Source organism: Nesoenas mayeri, assembly GCF_963082525.1.
Source record: "Nesoenas mayeri genome assembly, chromosome: 2".
In the NCBI taxonomy this organism is placed as follows: Eukaryota; Metazoa; Chordata; class Aves; order Columbiformes; family Columbidae; genus Nesoenas; species Nesoenas mayeri.
In genome coordinates, this window is record NC_137543.1 from 142,144,047 (window position 1) to 142,163,125 (window position 19,079).

General features: G+C 39.6%; 1 protein-coding gene across 4 annotated transcripts in view; it reads right to left on the minus strand.

The window, feature by feature from the left end:
* RSU1 (Ras suppressor protein 1) overlaps window positions 1-19,079 on the minus strand; it is a 104,038-nt gene that overhangs the window by 31,002 nt on the left and 53,957 nt on the right. Inside the window, exon 9 of one of the 4 annotated variants that reach the window (XM_080339146.1) lies at window positions 13,326-13,453. The exons of the other annotated variants lie outside the window; for them this stretch is intronic. Within the exon in view, the coding sequence (XP_080195272.1) occupies window position 13,453 (1 nt within the window). The 3' untranslated portion in view covers window positions 13,326-13,452. Of the gene's footprint in view, window positions 1-13,325; window positions 13,454-19,079 lie in introns of those variants that run through there. 4 annotated transcript variants of the gene reach the window in all.

Genomic DNA, 19,079 nt, shown 5'->3' on the forward strand with positions numbered 1-19,079 from the left:
GGAGAATGACTTTTCTCTCTTGCTTGGCTGCTACAGCATGTAAAAACTGCCAGGAACACCTGTTGGGGAAACCAGCAACTGCCTCTCAAAAATTCAGTGAAATTACCACTCTACTGCAAAGAGGATTTTCTAAAAGCTGGCTATTTAGGCCACTTCCAGCCTGCACGAACACTCTTCTTCAGCAAGAAATGCAAGAAATTCTCTACATCAGGATCTCATCTGTTTCTCTGAAACTGCCCAATCAGTACTTAAGAACGAGGTAATTTTTTAATCAAAAGCCTATTCTGTGAGCTGTCTGCCCTCGGGTCCATCTCATTCATCTCTCTGGACATGGGTTTCAGTTTTCTCCTCCAAAGAGGTTAACAGATTGCTGTAATTGGATGGCCCCAAGAAAAGTGCCTCAGGCACCAGTGCAGCTGAAACAGAACTCAGCCCATGCTCTGAGCAATGAAAGATTTCCCCCTTATTAAATATTGCTAACAGTATGTTTTAAGTACTTCAGGGGAAAGTATGATCTCAAGAGTTAATTCACTTGTGTCTTGCCATGAGGAGACCTCCCCTGGCATTCAGGCTAAAACTGTCCATACCCCACTTGTAATAAGCCAAAAAATTACTCTGCCTAGTGTATTCATCTTTTAAACATCCGTAGACTGTTATGATCCTGTAATTAACTTCCTCCCATTACTGCATTACTAGCAGCTACCACTGCCACAGAAGCACAGCTCCTCATGTGTCTTCTGCTTTATTTGCAAGCCTATCTACTCAATTATTTTCTGAAATTACTTAATGAAAATGCGTGAATAAGAAAAGATGTCTTTACTGACCTTTAACCTTATGAAATCTGTACTGTATTTCTCATCATTAAAAAAGCACACTTGGTTCTGCATTCTTTCTGTGTTTTGTTTTGGGTAGGAGGATGGAACCAAGTTACAAGGTATCCCACTGTAATTACAACAAGCAGAAAATCAAACTTTCAACTAATCATTAATAGTCAGTTAAAATGGACATGTTTGAACAACATGGAAAGCTATGAGAAGGGTCATCTTTTCGAAAGCATATTTCTGTAAGTGAAAAACTCGTCAAGTGTCACATACTCCATCAGAATTAAGACTTCTTTAAGTCTGAATATGACTTATGCCTTTTAAATCTCGAAAGAGTTGAAATGTCCATGTAGAATTGGTGAATATTTATTGAGAGTCAGCATAACACTGAATAATTAAACAAGGGTAAATATGTATGTGCAATCCTCTGTGATGGCTGTGAAAAAGAAACTGTGAAAACCCTTAACTACCAAATCAGATTAGACTTTTCAGTATTATAAGATAAACTGAAGCCTTCCTCATTAAAAAAAACCAAAATCCACAATGGAATATATAAACTCTGCACTGACAAAAGCTCAGTTGTTATCTGTCGATAGCACTCACAGATAAAAACGGTCCCTGGGATGGCCCAGCATCACACAACAGCAACCTGCGGTGCACAGAGCACAGCGAGTAACTCCCGCAGCACCCAACACGCTGAATCAAAGATGATACATCTGGACAATACCAGTTAAATCCATAAATACGGTGACTCACTGAAAGGATAATAAGATATCATCTCTTATTGAATCGGGATGTTCAATGATGGATACCCTAAAGAATGATGGATATGCTTCAGTTAGAGGGAGACTTTCTGCTAGACATTGGGATATCAGAGGCATATCTGAAAAAAATATTTACAGCCTTCAGATGAAACACAAATATTATATCAAAAGCATTTGCTATATCATTTAACCTAGGCAAAGATATAAAAACACTTTAATGTGTCATCTTTTAAAAGCAGGTCTTCCAGAAAAATCCAGTTATCCAGAATATGTTTCTTCTATTTCATGATGCTAGAGTTTTGAAACAATGCATTAATCAAAGTTGTTTCCAAAAAGTGGGGTTTTTCTTTTTCCTTTCCTTTTTTAGGGTTGGAACAGATTAGCGAGGTGAAAAGGATAACAGACCCATTCATTAAACTGCACATACATACATATTCTTTTACATACAGACTGTCAAGAAAGTAAAAAAAAAAGATCATCACGCAAGGGTGGAAAAAAAATAATGGAAGCCTATTGAGAATTCCCGTTTTAAAGGCACCTGAATTACCTGTCACACCAGAACACTATTCTGCAGATCTCTGAAAGGTGTTTGTCACCAAACCGATTCACCAGAGTTACTGAACCAATTCACACAGGAAAATGGTTTGAACTGGCAGCACCTACAATACTGGACTGTAATTGGCCTGAAAGGAAGAAAATATTTGCTCCAAGTTTGAAGTGTATAAGACATGGGGGCAGAAGATAAAAAAAAACTTTCTTAAAAATATTACAGCAATGAGCTAGGACTGCTATATCAAGCACAGGGGATTGGTCTCTGAGAGCAGAAGTGCCAGTGAAACATCTGTCCCACATTAAGCCCTGTTCCCTGTGACATTTCTGTGTGCTGTTATTCACATGCCAAGAAATACTTGCAGCACACTGAACTAGGGGTCCTTATTCAGGAGGGAAGACTTAATGACAAATGTTATTTCTGCAAGAACACATCCTCTTTAAAAACGCCATCTTTAAATCTAACTACAGATCTAATATATTTACTAGAAACTCTGCTTGAAAAACCTGTGATTTCCCAAAGTCTTGCTTTATGATTGCTTCTCAGACGTTTTTCAGCAGGTTCTAAAATAGCCTGGCGTCTTCTTCCAACATAACAACTAAACTTATCTCCCAAAGCAACAAAAAATATAACCAATAGATAAAAGCACTTTATCTGACTTTAAAAATACTGTTGTTGGAATTACAAATCCAGGAAACGTAAATAAGAAGTGGGGCCACTAGGTGTTGTTAAAAGAAAACTATTTCATGTCGTTATATGGTTGCTTTGAAGCTTCTATAACTCAGTCAAAACAGAGGAGAGAGATTTTATGGGTAGAAGAAAAATATTTCTTAAGTTCTAGGTGTTTCAAAACTTGCCTAAAAAAACATATGCATGCTGAACATGTGTGAAAATAAGACAGATGGACGACCTCTGTACTCCCTAAGGTGCAGATGACTGATCCAACCAGTCCGAGATTTGATGAACGAGTCATGGGCACGCTGGGCTGTGCATTTACAGCTCATGAGCTGCTCCTGATGGAGGTGCCCACATGCATCCTCCAGCCACACAGCAAGAACCAGGCGGCTTTCGCTGAAGCAGTAAAGCATGTTTGCCCCAGGACACAAGGGCACATTTCAGCAGGTCTTGGGGAGCAGCTGGTGAGCTGGAAGTTGACGTGACCATGCATCTCACGCTTGCTCTGAGCCTCAGCATGGAAAAAAGGGCAGGGAAGCAAACCTGTAGCAGCTGAGGTCTTAAAAATAGCTTCCAGCCCCAAAAGCTGAACTGGACCCAAATTAATCATAGCCTTTCAGGCAAAGCAGAAGTTACAGAGCAACTCTGTGTAGACCATGGGTCAGCAACCTTGCACAAGTGGCATGTCAGACTGCAATACCCAGCCGACATCAGCAGAAAACCAACAGGTACCAGAAGACATGTCCATCTCAGAGGAAAATAGGGCTCGCCTTTTACCAGCAGCATCTATTCTTTGTGGAGGAACCAACTCTTCAGAGACTGGCACTTGCTCCCCAGCAAGCTGTTGAGACACTACTTCCCTGGGACACCTCTCAGCACATTACAACCACTACCTCCTCTTCTGCTAAATGCTCCTCGAATTACGTGGCCCTCTTTGCAATTTACTCTGACACAGCCTTCTTCAAACAGATGGCCAACGTAACAAGAATGTGCATGGACAAGAGGAAGAACAACCCATACCAAGGGTACTCTCAGCCCCAAGTCTCAATGCATCTCATCTTTGGTATGTGTCATTCTCTCCTCCTGTCACCCACAGGTGACTTCTGCACAACTTTCCTCTAACTCACATCTTATCTGTACTACTGAATAATAGTTTTTCTGCCCACCGAGCTTTAGGTGGATCCATCTCCAATAACCTGAATATTATGCATTTACCCAGAAATGAGCACTCTGCCTGCACGCAAGGAATCTCCAGGAGACTGAAATGCATCTCCTTTCCACAGGCAAAAATTACGCCTGAGACAGGTGCCCGGCTCAGATGATGGTGCGTGTTATGGACCACTGTTTCTACATACACGACAGATTTCTGTGTCAGTACAGAGGCTGCTTATAAGCTGCTCTGCAGATACATATTGCAACATCCCACCATCATCCAAGCCAATGTTCCTCTTCTGTCCGGTCCATGCACCACAGTTTCCATGGGAATAACGATGAAGAGGATATGGAGAGAAGTGGTCCTGCCTTGTGACAGCAGCCGAATAAGCTGGGACATGCAGCTGGACGGGGAACCTGGAAGCTCAGGTAGCACTTCTCTGACACACTGGTCTGCACGTGTTGATGCTGCTGCCACAGGAATTAAGCAGCAGAGATTTTCACAAGCAGCGTGTTCCTACTACCTGAACTCTTAATATATATATTTCTTAATGACCCTAGAAGCAAGAGGAACAGGCTGTCACATGAAAAATTTCTTTGTACATATTCTTTTGCTGCATCCTTTTGGCAGCATTGTGTGCTATGGGCTGCAGGACTGGATGAGCCTTTTTTGGCCCAGCACAACCATTCAATCCTGTGGCAGATCCTCTTCTCTTCCAGTAATCAGTTTCAGAGAAGTCCTGACCTGGAGTCACACTGTCTTCCACCAGTTTGCCTAACTGCTTTTGGAACAAGTTTATGCTCACCATCTCTGCAACCGAAAGACATGATAAAACCAAACCACCTCCCTCCTTCCTTTTGTTTGTTTTACGTCTGTCCCAGATTATTTCTCATAATTCTTGGATTATGAGAAATACTGAGTGAAGTTCCTTATTCATCTGTACCATACCACTTATTATTTTACAGCTCTATAACATACCCTGGTTGATCATTTCCTTTCCAGGACGGACAGTTCAAGTCTATTTCTGCACATTTGTATTTCTTATCTTATACTTCTCCACTGCATACAGTTTTCCAATATGACTTATCTTAATTAACTTAAATGCCTTCCTTCCTAATTAGGTAAAGCTGCTGAAAGCCTATAAGCTCTGAATCTGCAACCCTTCAACTACTTCTGTTATAAATCTGATCCAAAAATGTAAATTTTGTTTTGTCACCCAGTGGACTGATTTTCACTGTTCTTTTCTGTATGATTCCAGGTAGAAGAGATTTTGTTACAGTTTTACAGCTGTGTACTATAGAAATCACTTTTAGATACAGGTATGCATAATCTTAACCGAATAAATATTTTGAAAGTTACAGAATTCTGTAAGAGACATTGTTTTTACAGGCTTCAACTGGCACAATGACTTTCAAGACAAAAAACGTTATTTTTACTATGCTCACCTAGAATACAATTTCTGCCCTACAAAATCCAACAGAAAAAAAGAGAGAGTTAAGAGTTCCTGGTTTTTCGTCTTTTTTTCCTTTTTCTAAATTAAACAAATCCTTATGTGTCATGATCTCCCTGCTGGGCGCTTCTGGGTTGTGCTGCCCTTTCACTCAGGAACAGTCTCAAGCCTTTGCTGTGAAATAAACAAACAAAAAGTATTTCCCAGAGGAATAATTTTATCCCTCTCTAGGTAAGTCTTCCCCCCGTCTTTACATTCCCATATTACTCTTGAAAGACACTGACAGCAGACTGAAGGCTCTGTCACACAAAAATTACATCTGCAGAGGACAGGCATTCAATCTTGTAACACTTCCTTCTGATCGGATACAATTTTTGCAGACCCTCTCCTCAAATGAAAAGAGTTTTTCTCTTTCTGATCAGTTTAATCTTTTGGGAAAACAAGCCTCACAATTTCAAAGAAGGATTGTGAATGAGATGGTTTATCAGAGAGGAAAATAGTAACTACTGGCTTTCTGACTGCCAGGAAAAAAGCAACACAATTAGAATATTAGCCATTCCCTAGTGAACAGAAAGGCTACAGGAGACAAGTATTTGACGGAGTATCTGCTAAGATTAAAACCATAACTCTACCTTGTTAGAAGTTTTACAAATAAAAACGAGAAAAGAGAGTCTGGACGGGAAATTGCATTAGGTGGAAAACAGTGTCTTAGACTTGATATAACACACTTCTGATTGTAGAACTGAACTAGTCCTGTTGCACGTGAAATGCTGCAGTTAAGGACAAGCAGAAACCCTGGCATGGCTGCCCCAAAATATTCCTGTCCTGTAACAAGAGATCCACCACAATATAAAACATTTGTCCTTCACAGCTTGTACTGTTACTCTGAATACGCTTCACTAACAATAAAAACACTGAAGAAAAGTTGATAAATTATTGAATTAGTAGCTTTTTTTCCTTTTTTTTTTTTTTTTTTTTTTTAATTAATGTAAGGAAGGAGAAATAGAGAAATACAACTGAGCAATAAGGAAACCCTGAAATAAATAAATAAATAACCCCCCAACGAGGTAATTAACAAAAGATCATCTCCCTCAGCAATACTGAAAAATAAGAGCAACAGAAATGCAGAGTTTTCCTATGGATGGCAGATGTAATATTTTAATTTTATTTTTAAATATACTAATTTTACCAAGCATGTTTCCAGGGTAAATAAAATAATGCTGTTTGAAACATTTTACCTTTCAAATGTCTTTTTTTTTTTTTTACTTTAAAACACCCTGACACAATAGTCGAGTTTTACAAGATGATAGAACACCCCTTTTTGAGCAGAACTACTCTTCAGAGCACTTCTACAACTTCACCTTTGTGTCCAACAACACACCTTTCACTGAAGTCTGACAAACAATGCCTGTTTGGCCATCTTACTGTTTAAGAGGCTTAATATTATTTTGTGTAGATAACTACGGTCCATACAAACACTTTGTCATTTATGTTGGCAGTGATGTATATAGAGTTTACTGTTAGCCACAGCAAATGCTATTTCTTTTAAAGAAAAACTACAATTGCTTATTTTTGAAGCCTGTATGTTACACCTTTTTGAGCATAAGCAGACAAATCTTCAATGTCACTGTTGCCGAAATTTTCTGCTATTTTTATTTTCTAGTGACAGAATACGCAAAGCTGACAAATGTTGTAGAACAGACATGTTAATAGTTATCAAAGGCTTCAATTTACAGCAAATACTGACAATTTGTTTTTGCTGCTCATAAACCAAAAATCTAAGAGGTGTAAATAGAGGGAAGGTGGCAACAAAACAGTTAGATAGTTCTTGAAATAATTCTACAAGTAACAGTCACAGAGTAACACACTTGCTTTCACTGTGTGCATCAAACATCATCAGGTTTATGGATCTTCAAGCAGCCCTTTTAAATGTGGCTTATACAAAAAACTCCCAGGTACCATACACCTAAGTGAACAAAAAAAATCGAATAGATAAAGTGTACATTATATTAAAGCACACCTCTTTGAACTGCTGGGCTTTGCTGTGAAATGCTACTGCTTTTCTTTACCAAGGTGGTGCTTATGTTTGATGAAGTGGTGTCTCCCACCCCTCCAGCTTCCGTTCCTAAAATGGTCATTTCTCCTTCCTCACTCCCGTCTCTTCCTCCGCCATAAAATCTGAGTAGCAATCACTATTAAAGTTTTTCAACACTCAAAATTTTATATGTATCTTTCAATAACCATATAAAATACTTTATTTCAGCACAGAGGTCTCTGAAACAGATTAAGCCCTTTTGTGAACACGGTGGTAGTTGTCTGAGATGATGAGGATCCCTGGGAGCATGCCACTCTCTCTCTCTGCTTTGAGATTGCTGGTCAGATATATAAAACATCCCTGATATTAAATACTGAATTGCTGGCTGTATATCCTGTAAATTAATAATATTACGGAAGAGTATGAAGGATAAGGAAGGAAGGAACGCTTGCTACCACTTCATGGTAAAGACTGGCAGAACTCAGCTAAGTTGAGGAGATCTGTGACACTTTGTACTCGGGATGCTCTGGCATTACTGTACTTTCCCATGCACGTGCTCTGCCCAACCGCCACATCTGCCCGATCTCCACATCTGCATGGAGGCCAAGGCAGCTGGAAAGTGCCAGAGCTCCTCTCACAAGGGACCTACAGCAGGTCTCTGGGCGGGCAGCATCCCCGCTGTGATGGAGCTTCAGGTGTTGGACCTCCCCTCTAGCGAAGAGTACTGGCACAAAAGAAGGCGATTTACTGAGTGGCAGAAGTGAAATATGGAAGAATAAATCATCTTACCCAAGCCTAGATCATCAGTGAACGTGTTGAGTAACTACTGCGTGACGGCAGCATCCTACGCCTCTAACCTGGCTAGAGAGCAGTCAAACAAGTCTGATGGCACATTCAGCTTTTTAAGAGATCTCTCCTCATTTCTTCCTTCTAAAACCTTTTTCAACAATTATATTTTTTCACATATTCAACTCTAACTGAAAAAAAGGCCTCCTTGTGCTTGAAAACCTGTGTTAGTAAGCCTTGAAAATTCTTCCACCAGAAATAAAACAAATTTTGGAGCAATCAGAATTTGAATCCTAATGCTGTTCCCTTCACAACACTCCGAAGATCTGGCCACTCCCCACTGTCCAGATAGCAAAGAGAACCATTTCCCTCTGCATGTGTCACTCCTCTCCAGTCTGTATCAGAGGTTACTAAAATTAGTTTACCCTACATTGTGTTCCATTTTCTGTTTCTCTTTAGTTAGTTTTGCCCAACTACAACCTGACACAAAAGGACCATCTTTCCCTCCCCCCCATATCAATCCCATTTCCTCTGCCCTATCAATGCCGGCTTTATTGTCCCATTTACCCATTTCCCACATAGCAAACTCCTGATGTTCTTCCACCAACCCCATGAATGGACAAATCTCTTCTGACATACTATGGCAAGGAATTACCATTCCATTTTCAATTTCATTTATATTGTGAAGCATCTAAACAGTTCTCAAAAATAACCATGAAATTATAAAGCACTTGGGAAACCTTTATTCCCTTTAAAATTGTTTTGTCTTTCAGACTCCTCAGTTCTCAAGATCAGGAATTGTCTTGTATTTGAGTATTGTCCAGGATATTTTAGTAGCATCCAAAATCTAATAATCATAACAGCAATAAAAGCAGTAACACACTTCAGATGCTGTCCTTTGAGATTTCATGTTCCAAAGGGTTCAGCCAATTAATGGAAAAATCCATGTTGCCAGTAATTGCTTTTAGAGTTGGTTGGTTCAACCCCTTTGAATACGATGGTTATATTTCCACCCACCGCGTAAATGACCGTGATAGAAAGCCCATTTGCATGATTTTTAGAACACACCAGGACAAACTGGAATGATCTGCATGATTTGCAAGGCCTACAACATGATATTTTTCCAGTACATATGCCGACATCTAAAAAACTCTCTCTTGCAACTCATTATGGGAGCAGGGTATTAGGGAAGAAACCCTAACAGAACCCTGCCTTTTTAGCTGTAACACATTTCAAACTTCTTCCACCACTTAGTCAACAAAATTAGCAATCAGTAGAAATCCTAAAGCGAGACGGATGGTGTAGTTACTGTCAGTAACATATTTCAGAGGTCTGTAACAAATAGCAGCATCAAATGAATAAATAATATTCAAAGTCTAACAGCCGGCTTCCCTAACAGTGTGAAAATATGTAAATGTTACATCGCTTTACTCTTCAAACTTGCTCTTCTTTCATTCCTCAGAGACTCTTCTGTCAGAATAACAAGCTAAAACCAAAATATGAATGACAAGTGCACATACGTAGCTGATTGAGAACAGAGTCAAACAGTAACCATATTAATCTCATCTCTCAAAGAGGCTGTGTGAGTTCCAGGCAGAAATATTGATTTTGATCAAGTCTACTGCAGCATAGATTGATAATCTGTGTTCAAAATCTATGCAGGAGTGCTCTCTTCCAAAATGGCAACCTTCAGCACTTTTCTTAGTTCAATTAGGACACCTAAAATTTAATACTTAGACCTCATTAACACTGTCAAAATCCTCTGGTATTTCTATACATCTTTGACAAATACCTAACTTGTGAACTTCCAGTATGTACATAATCATAGCCTAAAAACATAAGAATGTTATCAGTGACTTTACTCTTGATCTGGATTTTCTCAGTGAAGCAAGTATTCATCATATAGAAGCAAATTCTTTCTTTAGTGCACTACTGTCATGCTCATCTGCTTGACCGTAGTATTGCGGTGACATTATTACCCCTCGTATGTCCTCAGCACAGCTCAAGAGTGCCACCCCACCCCACCCTGTCCCCTTCCAAGTACCATGCACCTGCCACCACCCTGCAAGATCCTCAACTCATTCCCAGTAACTCATCGCTCCCCTTCCCGCAGATCCCCCCACCAGCTCACAAACCGCCTCACCAGGCCAATGCTCCCAAAGCTGCTGTTGATACAGTGGATTACTCAGTACACTGTGGCTCACTTCTGTATCAAAGCGACCGCAAGTACCAGCCAGTCCTGTGTGTTCTCCTGGAACAGCATCAGGAGAGGCTGCTGGGCTCGATGGGCCATGGGTCTAACACAGAAAGTCTTATGTCCTTGGGACATTCATTGTAGAACCTGGGAGTTGAAGCAGTCAAACCACAGGTAAGACTAGCTACAAATGAATGATGCTGCAAAGGTTTTATTCCGAAAAAAAAAAATATATATTTGTCCCAAAAGGTCAAGAATAATTATTTTATATCTAGCTTTGAAAAACTCTCAAGCTACTAAATGAAAACTGAAACATTTCATTTAGTAGTTTCATTGTGAGAGGTTAGGGAAACAGTTGCCTAAACTCCAATTAGTGCCGTATCCCACGATTTTCACACACTAATTCACAAAGGCCCATTTTAATTAAAGGAAAAACACCAGGTCACTTTTGTTGGCATCATTAGGTGGGAAAAAACCCCACAACACCCAACAAACCAACCACAACAAAACCCTCAGCAGGCACAAGAAGCTGTTTACCACTCTGTAATGCCATAAATAACAATTACATTAAATTAGACTTCAGGAACAAGGCCTGAAGTTTGAGCTAGTGTTACTCTTTACTGACTTGAAAAGTTTCTGACACTGTAATAGCAACAGCATTAAGCATTTCCCCTCAATGGAGCAGGTTCACGGGAAGGCAAAGAGTATAATAAAATTGATGGCAGTATCTCATAGGCTGCTGTTACAGAAGGACTGACCAAGGGTAGTTATCGGCCCAAATTCTCTATTATGTTGGTTAGAAAAAAGGCTGAAAAACTTTCAGCCTTCCCTGATAAAATGGATGTCATGTTGTTCTGAGAGGAAAAAGGGCTGCCTGCTCTCTGAAGGAAAGGTTAAGCTTTCCAAATGGTCCATCTTTCATCCCCAAAACAATTGTCCTGACAGTAAACCTTGAGCCTGCCGCCCTGAACCCCGCAGGTAGTGGGAAGTGCCACCGCTTGCAGAGACTTAGCAAAGTTAATACCAATGGCTCACTATTAGCCTGTAAGCACATACCCATCACAGTCTCTCCGTAGCTTCTAGCCAGTCTGCCTCTTTTTGTGCTCAATACCCAGAGAGAACCTCCTTTCAATTACGAAACTCCCAGAAAGTCCATCAAACATCTTTTATCTACATGGCTCATGCTGGCAGAACGGAGGGTGAGGCAGTTCTAAAGCTGTGTGCTTCTCTTAAACCGCCGCCCAACTAGAGGTCTAAAAGGTTGGACTGCACAGAGATCAGAGAAAATCCCTTTGCCAACTGTAGTGCAAATACGTTTTCACAGAGGGTTTAAGGCACTTCTTCGTGTACTGCTCAGTTGCCTGCCTGGGTCAACCCTCTCAAATCAGCCCATAGTTCAATGTTTGCTGCTACCAGGCTCTAAGTTTAGCATTCAGTCACTCCTGGTATTTGGCTTGATCATTTACTGTACCAAAACTTCTAGCAGACACCACCTGTGCATTGGTTTCTGTTGCCATATCACTTTAGAGAAGCACACCTGGATATACAGACCATTGCAACACAATACCCTTGGGCTGGGAAGGGGCACAGGGGTAATTTGAGAGAGGATTTTTTGTTCTGCCCAAGACACAGTGCAGTTGAATAGTGCACATTTTCAATGTGATCCTGCTGGCTTGAACCAAAGTACCACACTTTCTGCAGTGGAAAAAGACTTTTCACCTATTATTCTGCTGAAAGGTTAACATGGAGAAGGCAGTCCCCAAAACCTGGTACAACAGTTCCAAACATTTGAGCTCAGGAATCACATGAGATATCACTATGGAAAGATATTTTACTTAGTTTATGGAAGGGTGAGCTCAGACAGAGACTGGATAAACAGACTGGCTAAAAAAAAACCAAAAAACAAAAAATTCCTCTGATTTGTCCTTATGGATGCTTACATTCGGCCAGCAAATCCAGCTACAAACCTCCCCAGAGAGATAAGGTAAAATGCAGTTGCATTTTCTTTCTTTTAGCTTTCCTTAGTTCTCATTCTTCTTCCCCCTTTATTTGCAGCATTATGCCTACATAAATGAGTTTATTCTTGCAACAGGCTTTCCTGCACCACTTGGAGTCCACACAATTTTGATGCTTTGCAAAATCTTCTGATAAACAGAGAGATGCTGCACTTCTCGGGGAGCACAGTTGGAACTGTGTCTTTTGTTTGAATGTGAAGCAACTGCTGCACCGCAGGTGTTCTATAGGCAAACCATGGTCATGGCAACAGTGGTCGCAAAGCTATTTGTCATGCAGATTTTGTCATGGTTAGTTTCTGAACTTTATTATTATTAGTATTAGTATTATTAATTTACACTGTTTTCTATTTAATTATAAATGGGAACCCAAGTGTATTGTAGCAAGACATGAAATGACAATGTAAAAAAAGGGATTGTTCCTTTATTCTCCACCAAGACATATTTAATCAAATCGAAAGTGTCCGTCTGATGGTTTGCACAGAATTTCATTAGCCTCTAATTGCTTTTGACAGCCAGTGGAAATAATGCTGCTGCACCATCATGCAAATGGCAGTACAGTAACCAATTCCGAAGGAATTCACCATAAAGCAAAACATTCCAGCTACACTATCAGACTCCTTCAGCTTTACACAACACACCCCAAACAACTTACAACTGTTCTACACGACTAATACAGAAATGTTTTAAGTTAACATTTTCTTTCTGAAAATTAGGCTTTTCCTTCTTGTGCTTTTCCAAATTACTTAAAAAAATAATACACGGTTGACAAAATAAGATACACAGGATGTATCACCTTGGGTTCTTTCTGCATACTGCTACAGGCAGACATTTCTGATTGAATTCTATTGGAAATAAAGATGTCTTACCTGGGTACACAAATTATCCAATGGCTTGTAGAACAGCCACCAGATAAGGTAACTGTGAGTATCTTATAGTCACTCTAACTGCATATCAGGTTGGTGAAAAGCCTTCCCATCCTGTATTTTTTTTTCAGCAATAGTCTTGTTGCCCTGAAAAATCCGCAAGAACAGCTGTGAGGCTCCACACACTCAGTAAGTATAAAATTGATTTTTATAACTTTGTTGGGACATCTGTGTGGAAGGTTATAAAGCTGCGTTACCGACATGTTTGCCATTCTATGATATCTTTAGAAGAAGCAATTTATATTTGGAAGCTGGAGAGTGGATAAGCACATAAAATTTAATTAAATGCAAATTCTAAATTTTTCACTATATATCCCTTTTTCACCTAAATAAAACCTTTTTTTTTTAAAAAGTAACAATTTTATGTATAAAAAGTGTATTGCTACTAAACCATTTGAAAGTATTCTTAAATGTAAACTGCAAATACACGTTTTTAAGCGATTCTGATAGGGAGTTTGGAAAATGCCTCATGGATCATTCTAAAATTTAGACAAATTTCCATTATAATGTCGTGATAAAATTGTTCAGAGAATGTATTGAAGCAGGACATAAGAATAGAGAAGTTCATGTAGGCAGTAACCAGTTATGAATAATTTTAATAAATATGCAAAGACGACATTCTGCCACATAAAACAGCTAGTCAGTTGTAAAGCTGCAATACATTTTTATGCTATAGCATATGTATCTCTAGAATTAAATAATTATGATGCCCATGAATATAATAATTTGGATTCTGCAATATCTGCATTTTGCATCAGTTCCTCCCATGATTCATTTTTATAATCTCAGTATTTTAGTTATATTATTTTTACAAATTAATTTTTAACAGATTTTTATTTCATGCCAACAAAATTCTACACTGTAATGCTCATTGTTTTCTATATCTATCATTCTTCCTAGAAAATAATAAAATGGAACTGAGTTAATGGATGCATTTACTGAACAACACATAATTTCAGCACTAAACTAAATATATGCAGGAATGTGGGAAAATATTTATGGATAGATGTGTGTGCAGAGACACAAACACCACGAATGTACAAACTCACAAGTTGTTTTAAGTCCACCCTCTCCTTCTGGCAGAAACACAGGGTGTTTTAGCTTATTTTAATCCAGACTCCCTACTCCTCCGATATGTACAGCCATTAGTACTCATGCATATATTCCCATGCCAATGCATGAGTGTTTGAGTGAAAATGGCCTTTCCAATTCCCAACTCCACCGTCTGTGAAATTCATGTGTGGAAAGCAAGATTTCAAGTGAAATATGTCCTAGTATTATCTAATATCACATATCCATCCTTTACAGGGAAAGAGAAATGACTAACCTTCACCCTTGTTAGGAGGGTCTCATTTTCTTACAGATAAACGGTAATACTTTTTTCCTTAAGGAAGTAATGAAAGCAACTCACATTAGTTCATGAACATAGGTAAACCTGGCTCTAGTAAACCAGCTTTCAGAGGATTAAAACTAAACATTAAACATAATGAAGCAATGCAGTTAAGTTTATGACTAATTATCTAGATTAGCAGACACATGAGTTGCCAAGCAGAGGGAATATGAAATTTTAATTACTATTCACAACACCATAAGCCACAGAATACCAGGCATCTATATGTCCATAGATACATATTGCTGAAAAAAAATTATCAAGTAACACAATACTTATAAAATTAAATCTTCAATAAAAGGAGTAAGTATCAGAATCCATCAAGAATCCAAACGCAACACCACTATGTAAAAGGAAGATGTCTATCTTCGCAAACTGAAGTGTCAAATATTTGTGAATACTCAGGTTACTGTCACTAGCGTAATAAAACGCATCTGAGGGTTTCAAGTTGGTACATAAGAACCTTCACCTGCAAACTCTCCTCCAAAACCAAGGTGGAATGTGTAGAGCATTGCAACTCTCAGAAACGTATTTGCCACCTCCAAAGATATGAATCCGTGCAGATAATCACTTGGAACTGAGACACGACTATCAGCCGCATTTTGATCATAGGCACTGCCGAATCTCTAGGGCAATCTAATTGATACTATGTCATCATATGAACAGGACTGTACTTAAGAAGAAAGCAGGACAAACCAACTTTTCCAGGAGAGGTTAAAATCTCATTTCGGCAAGTGTCTACATGAATAGTCTCAAAATTGAGGCAAAGAATAAATAAAATAATCAAAATATAAGTTGTGAAATGCCAGACTGAATCTCCAAGAATTTCATCTGACTTCAGAATTAAACTATTTTATTTCAATTGTCAGAGTAAAATTGCAGATTAAAGCCAATCAACAAACAAAGAAAAAGGAGTCAATATTACTAAGTGAATAAAAAAAGCAAAATGGCATGGTGGATACACCTGTAGACAATACAGCATGATTTGATGAACCTGTGTGTAAAACTGTTTTTGAACCATCTCTCTCAGTTATATCAAAAGTATCACACCAGAGACACCTCAGATGCACCAGGTCAGATACAGTAAGTATCCAAATACACTGAACAGAATTCATCCTCACAAGCTTCTAGCAAAAATGCAGGGTACAAGAGACAACCTCATAAAAAAGAAAACATCATCTGTCCCTCAAGTTCTCCAGACTACTGATTAGAGCAGCTCTTGACCCTTTCCATCAGTCGTAGCTCCTATGGAAGAGGCTGTGGGATCTTGGACCTGAAGAGTAGGAACCCACTCCCAGCTTGAACTCCATGTGCTAAAGAACGGGTAGATCTTCATGCTTTTGTTCTATCTACGGCACTCAGGAAACTTCTAGCCAAGTTATGGAATGCAAAGGCCTGGCCTGCTGGATTTTACACTGGGAATGAAGTGAAAGGAGTTTCCAGTGAATGAAGCAAACAGAAACTGTGTGCCCTAATGCCAGTTTGCTATTGACTGGCTTATTACCAGCCATCTGAACTGCACATTCTCCATGTTCAAATGGATATATATGCTTTTGTTCACTGTATACGCATTCAGTAGCCTGGTACGACCTTTAGGAGCTTACAGCCCCTAAGCTAAAGTTAGGCTTTGTTGAGATCCTTGAGAAGAAGTCACTGGATAGAGGTCACTAAAGCTGCACATGAAATCTATGACTGGGATTCTAACTTATACCATGTCAACTTCCCATCACCTCCGCAGTTTATGGAAAGACACGGATCTCAATGAATACTTCTGAACTTACTCTGGGAGTACTCTGAAATATGTACGTATTTCAAGCAAGCCTCCTGAGCAGAGTCTTTAATTCACAGTATTTAACAGCTCTGTTAAATACTGTTTTATATATTCCACCAAAAAGCTGTCCTAAGCCTGGACCAGTCCAAACTCCAGTATGCCTTAAAATCAAGCCCAGAGAAGACTAGTCCTTTCTATTCTGAATGCAAATGCTACTGAACCACGGCCATATAAGAGGCACACAGAAAGATGGTTAGTTATTATGACATGTTAATGACAAACACACCAACTTAGAACTTCCATATCTCATTACAGATTTGCCTCAAAAATAAAAAGATAAAAATGTATTCCTGAAGATTCACATAGATAAAACTATAGGTAGGGCTGGTAAAGAGAGTTAAAGAAAACATGCAGCTGCAGTCAGATGTTAGCACTGACTACTGAATGTTATCATTAATTTTAAAACCACCACACCTTTAGAGCTATAAGAGAAATAAGAGAACTATACCTAGTTCTCTTATATCTTATAATGCTAAGTAAACAACCCACACCAACCATTTTCAGCCATAACTCACATGAATTAGAGTCAGAGCAGACAGATAAACTTTAAGAGCTACAAGACAATTGTGTTTCTGTTAGCCTTTCATTCCATAGACAACCCTATTTTCAGTCATACGTAGGACTACAAACACAGAAAAAGACAATGTTGAAGTTAAATACTTTTCTCCTGTAAAAGCACGCACTGGGTCGAAGAGGGAACAGCAGGGTTTCTTTTGTGTATCATTCACAGTTCTGCATCGCCTGGCAGCCATCCAGAAATATCCTTCCTGGTTATTAACACAGAATAAATTCAATCTCCCTTCAGTTATTTTTTTATTAGGCAAAACATATGAAAGCTAGCTACAAGAACTCGCTAATGAGACTTGTGTATTTTCAGCATCACCAGATTCATGTGAAATACACAGCCTGTCAGGATTTTTTTCCCTCCCCCTATTTTCTGCACATAGACAAATCCAGACTTTCCATTAGTTCACCAATGTTGGGGAATTTTTAAGTTCTTAAAAGTACCTGTGTTCTCTTCATAGGAGGTTTGCTTTGTTTGGTGCCTGAAGTGAATATGCACATAAGGACCCAGATTCTCCTCATGCCTTTGGACGTGCAGCCGAGGGGCTGATGTAACCAGTCCCTGCAAGTTAAGCTTCCCCCAGCTGGGCTACATCTGGTGCCCAGTTCAAAGAGGTAATTCACACTAAAATTGCCAAAATAAGTGATTAGTTCCCAGCTCTATCAGGTCCTGAACCCCTTTGCCACACAGCCACAGTGGAGCCAGGGCTGGACTGGGTACACGGGTGGGAATGCACAGCCAGGGTGGACACACAGGGCTGGTGTCACCCCATTCCCATGGAGCGGTGGCCAAGGACCTCAAGAGCACGACTTGTTTCTTTCATGCACTGTCTTGGCCCGAGGTGTCCTCTTGACTACAGGGACAACCTAAGGTCACTCTTCTGCACTTCCTGTGATTGCCAGCCGTGCCCATGTTTGAGCACTGAGATGAAGCCAGGCTCCACAGAACAACGCAATTTTTTGTTTTTACCATTCCCCAAATACCCGCTCTCCTGAGGACAGGGCCACCAGCCTGCATGTGGATTTTCCTGCAAACACATTCACGCCAGGGAGCCAAGAGCAGTCATCGGGGAGGTGAAGTCACCTGCCACACTCCCGGTGCTGTCACTAGTATGTTCTTACAGCCATGGCCATGTCCCTTGCAGTCGAACAGGCTGGCCAGGCCAGGGAAGCCCATTGCTTGTGCACAGGCTGGGGAGGAGACTCAAGCAATGCAAATATTAAACGAAAGACTGTTTTGGCAACACAAGTGTTTTGCTTTAACAAAAAGGTACATCTGGGAATCACTCAGCTCTGGCTTTACTTGGTTACAATGACAGCCACAAAAAGTGTGACCAGAAAATTCATCTTTAAATACCAAACAAGAAACACATAAACTTTTTAGAAAGTAGAAAGATTACTGTATCAAATAAGAGACTAGAGGTTTAATTGGAACAAATATCAGAGCTCCATACGCAACTGGATCGGAGACTGAAGCATATTTGGGGCATGCTGGTACTACTGGCAAAGTTCTCCCATCCCACCTACTCCTGAAGGACACACGATCCACTGCAACCAACTATAAAAGTTTCAGATTTTAATTAAAGTTCTATATTACATTTTACACAGAAGTTTCATGCTTTACCAGAATGGCACTAACATGAAATATACAGACATATATATGTGAAAAATTGAAGGAAGAAAGCTCTAGCACGAAAGAAAGCAATTGTGTCACAGTCATGACTGTTTTAATGAAAGTGCAAACAAAACCTCTGACCCCAGCAGCAAATGCAAACACAAGTGTCAAAAACATGTAGTCTTGAATGATCTTTTTACATGTCACTTTGTTCACCCTATTAAGATGCTAGTTGTTTCTTTGATTTATCTGATAATAAATTTTTGATGACTAGTGAGTCTCATAAAAATTGCTCTGGTGCTGACTACATTGA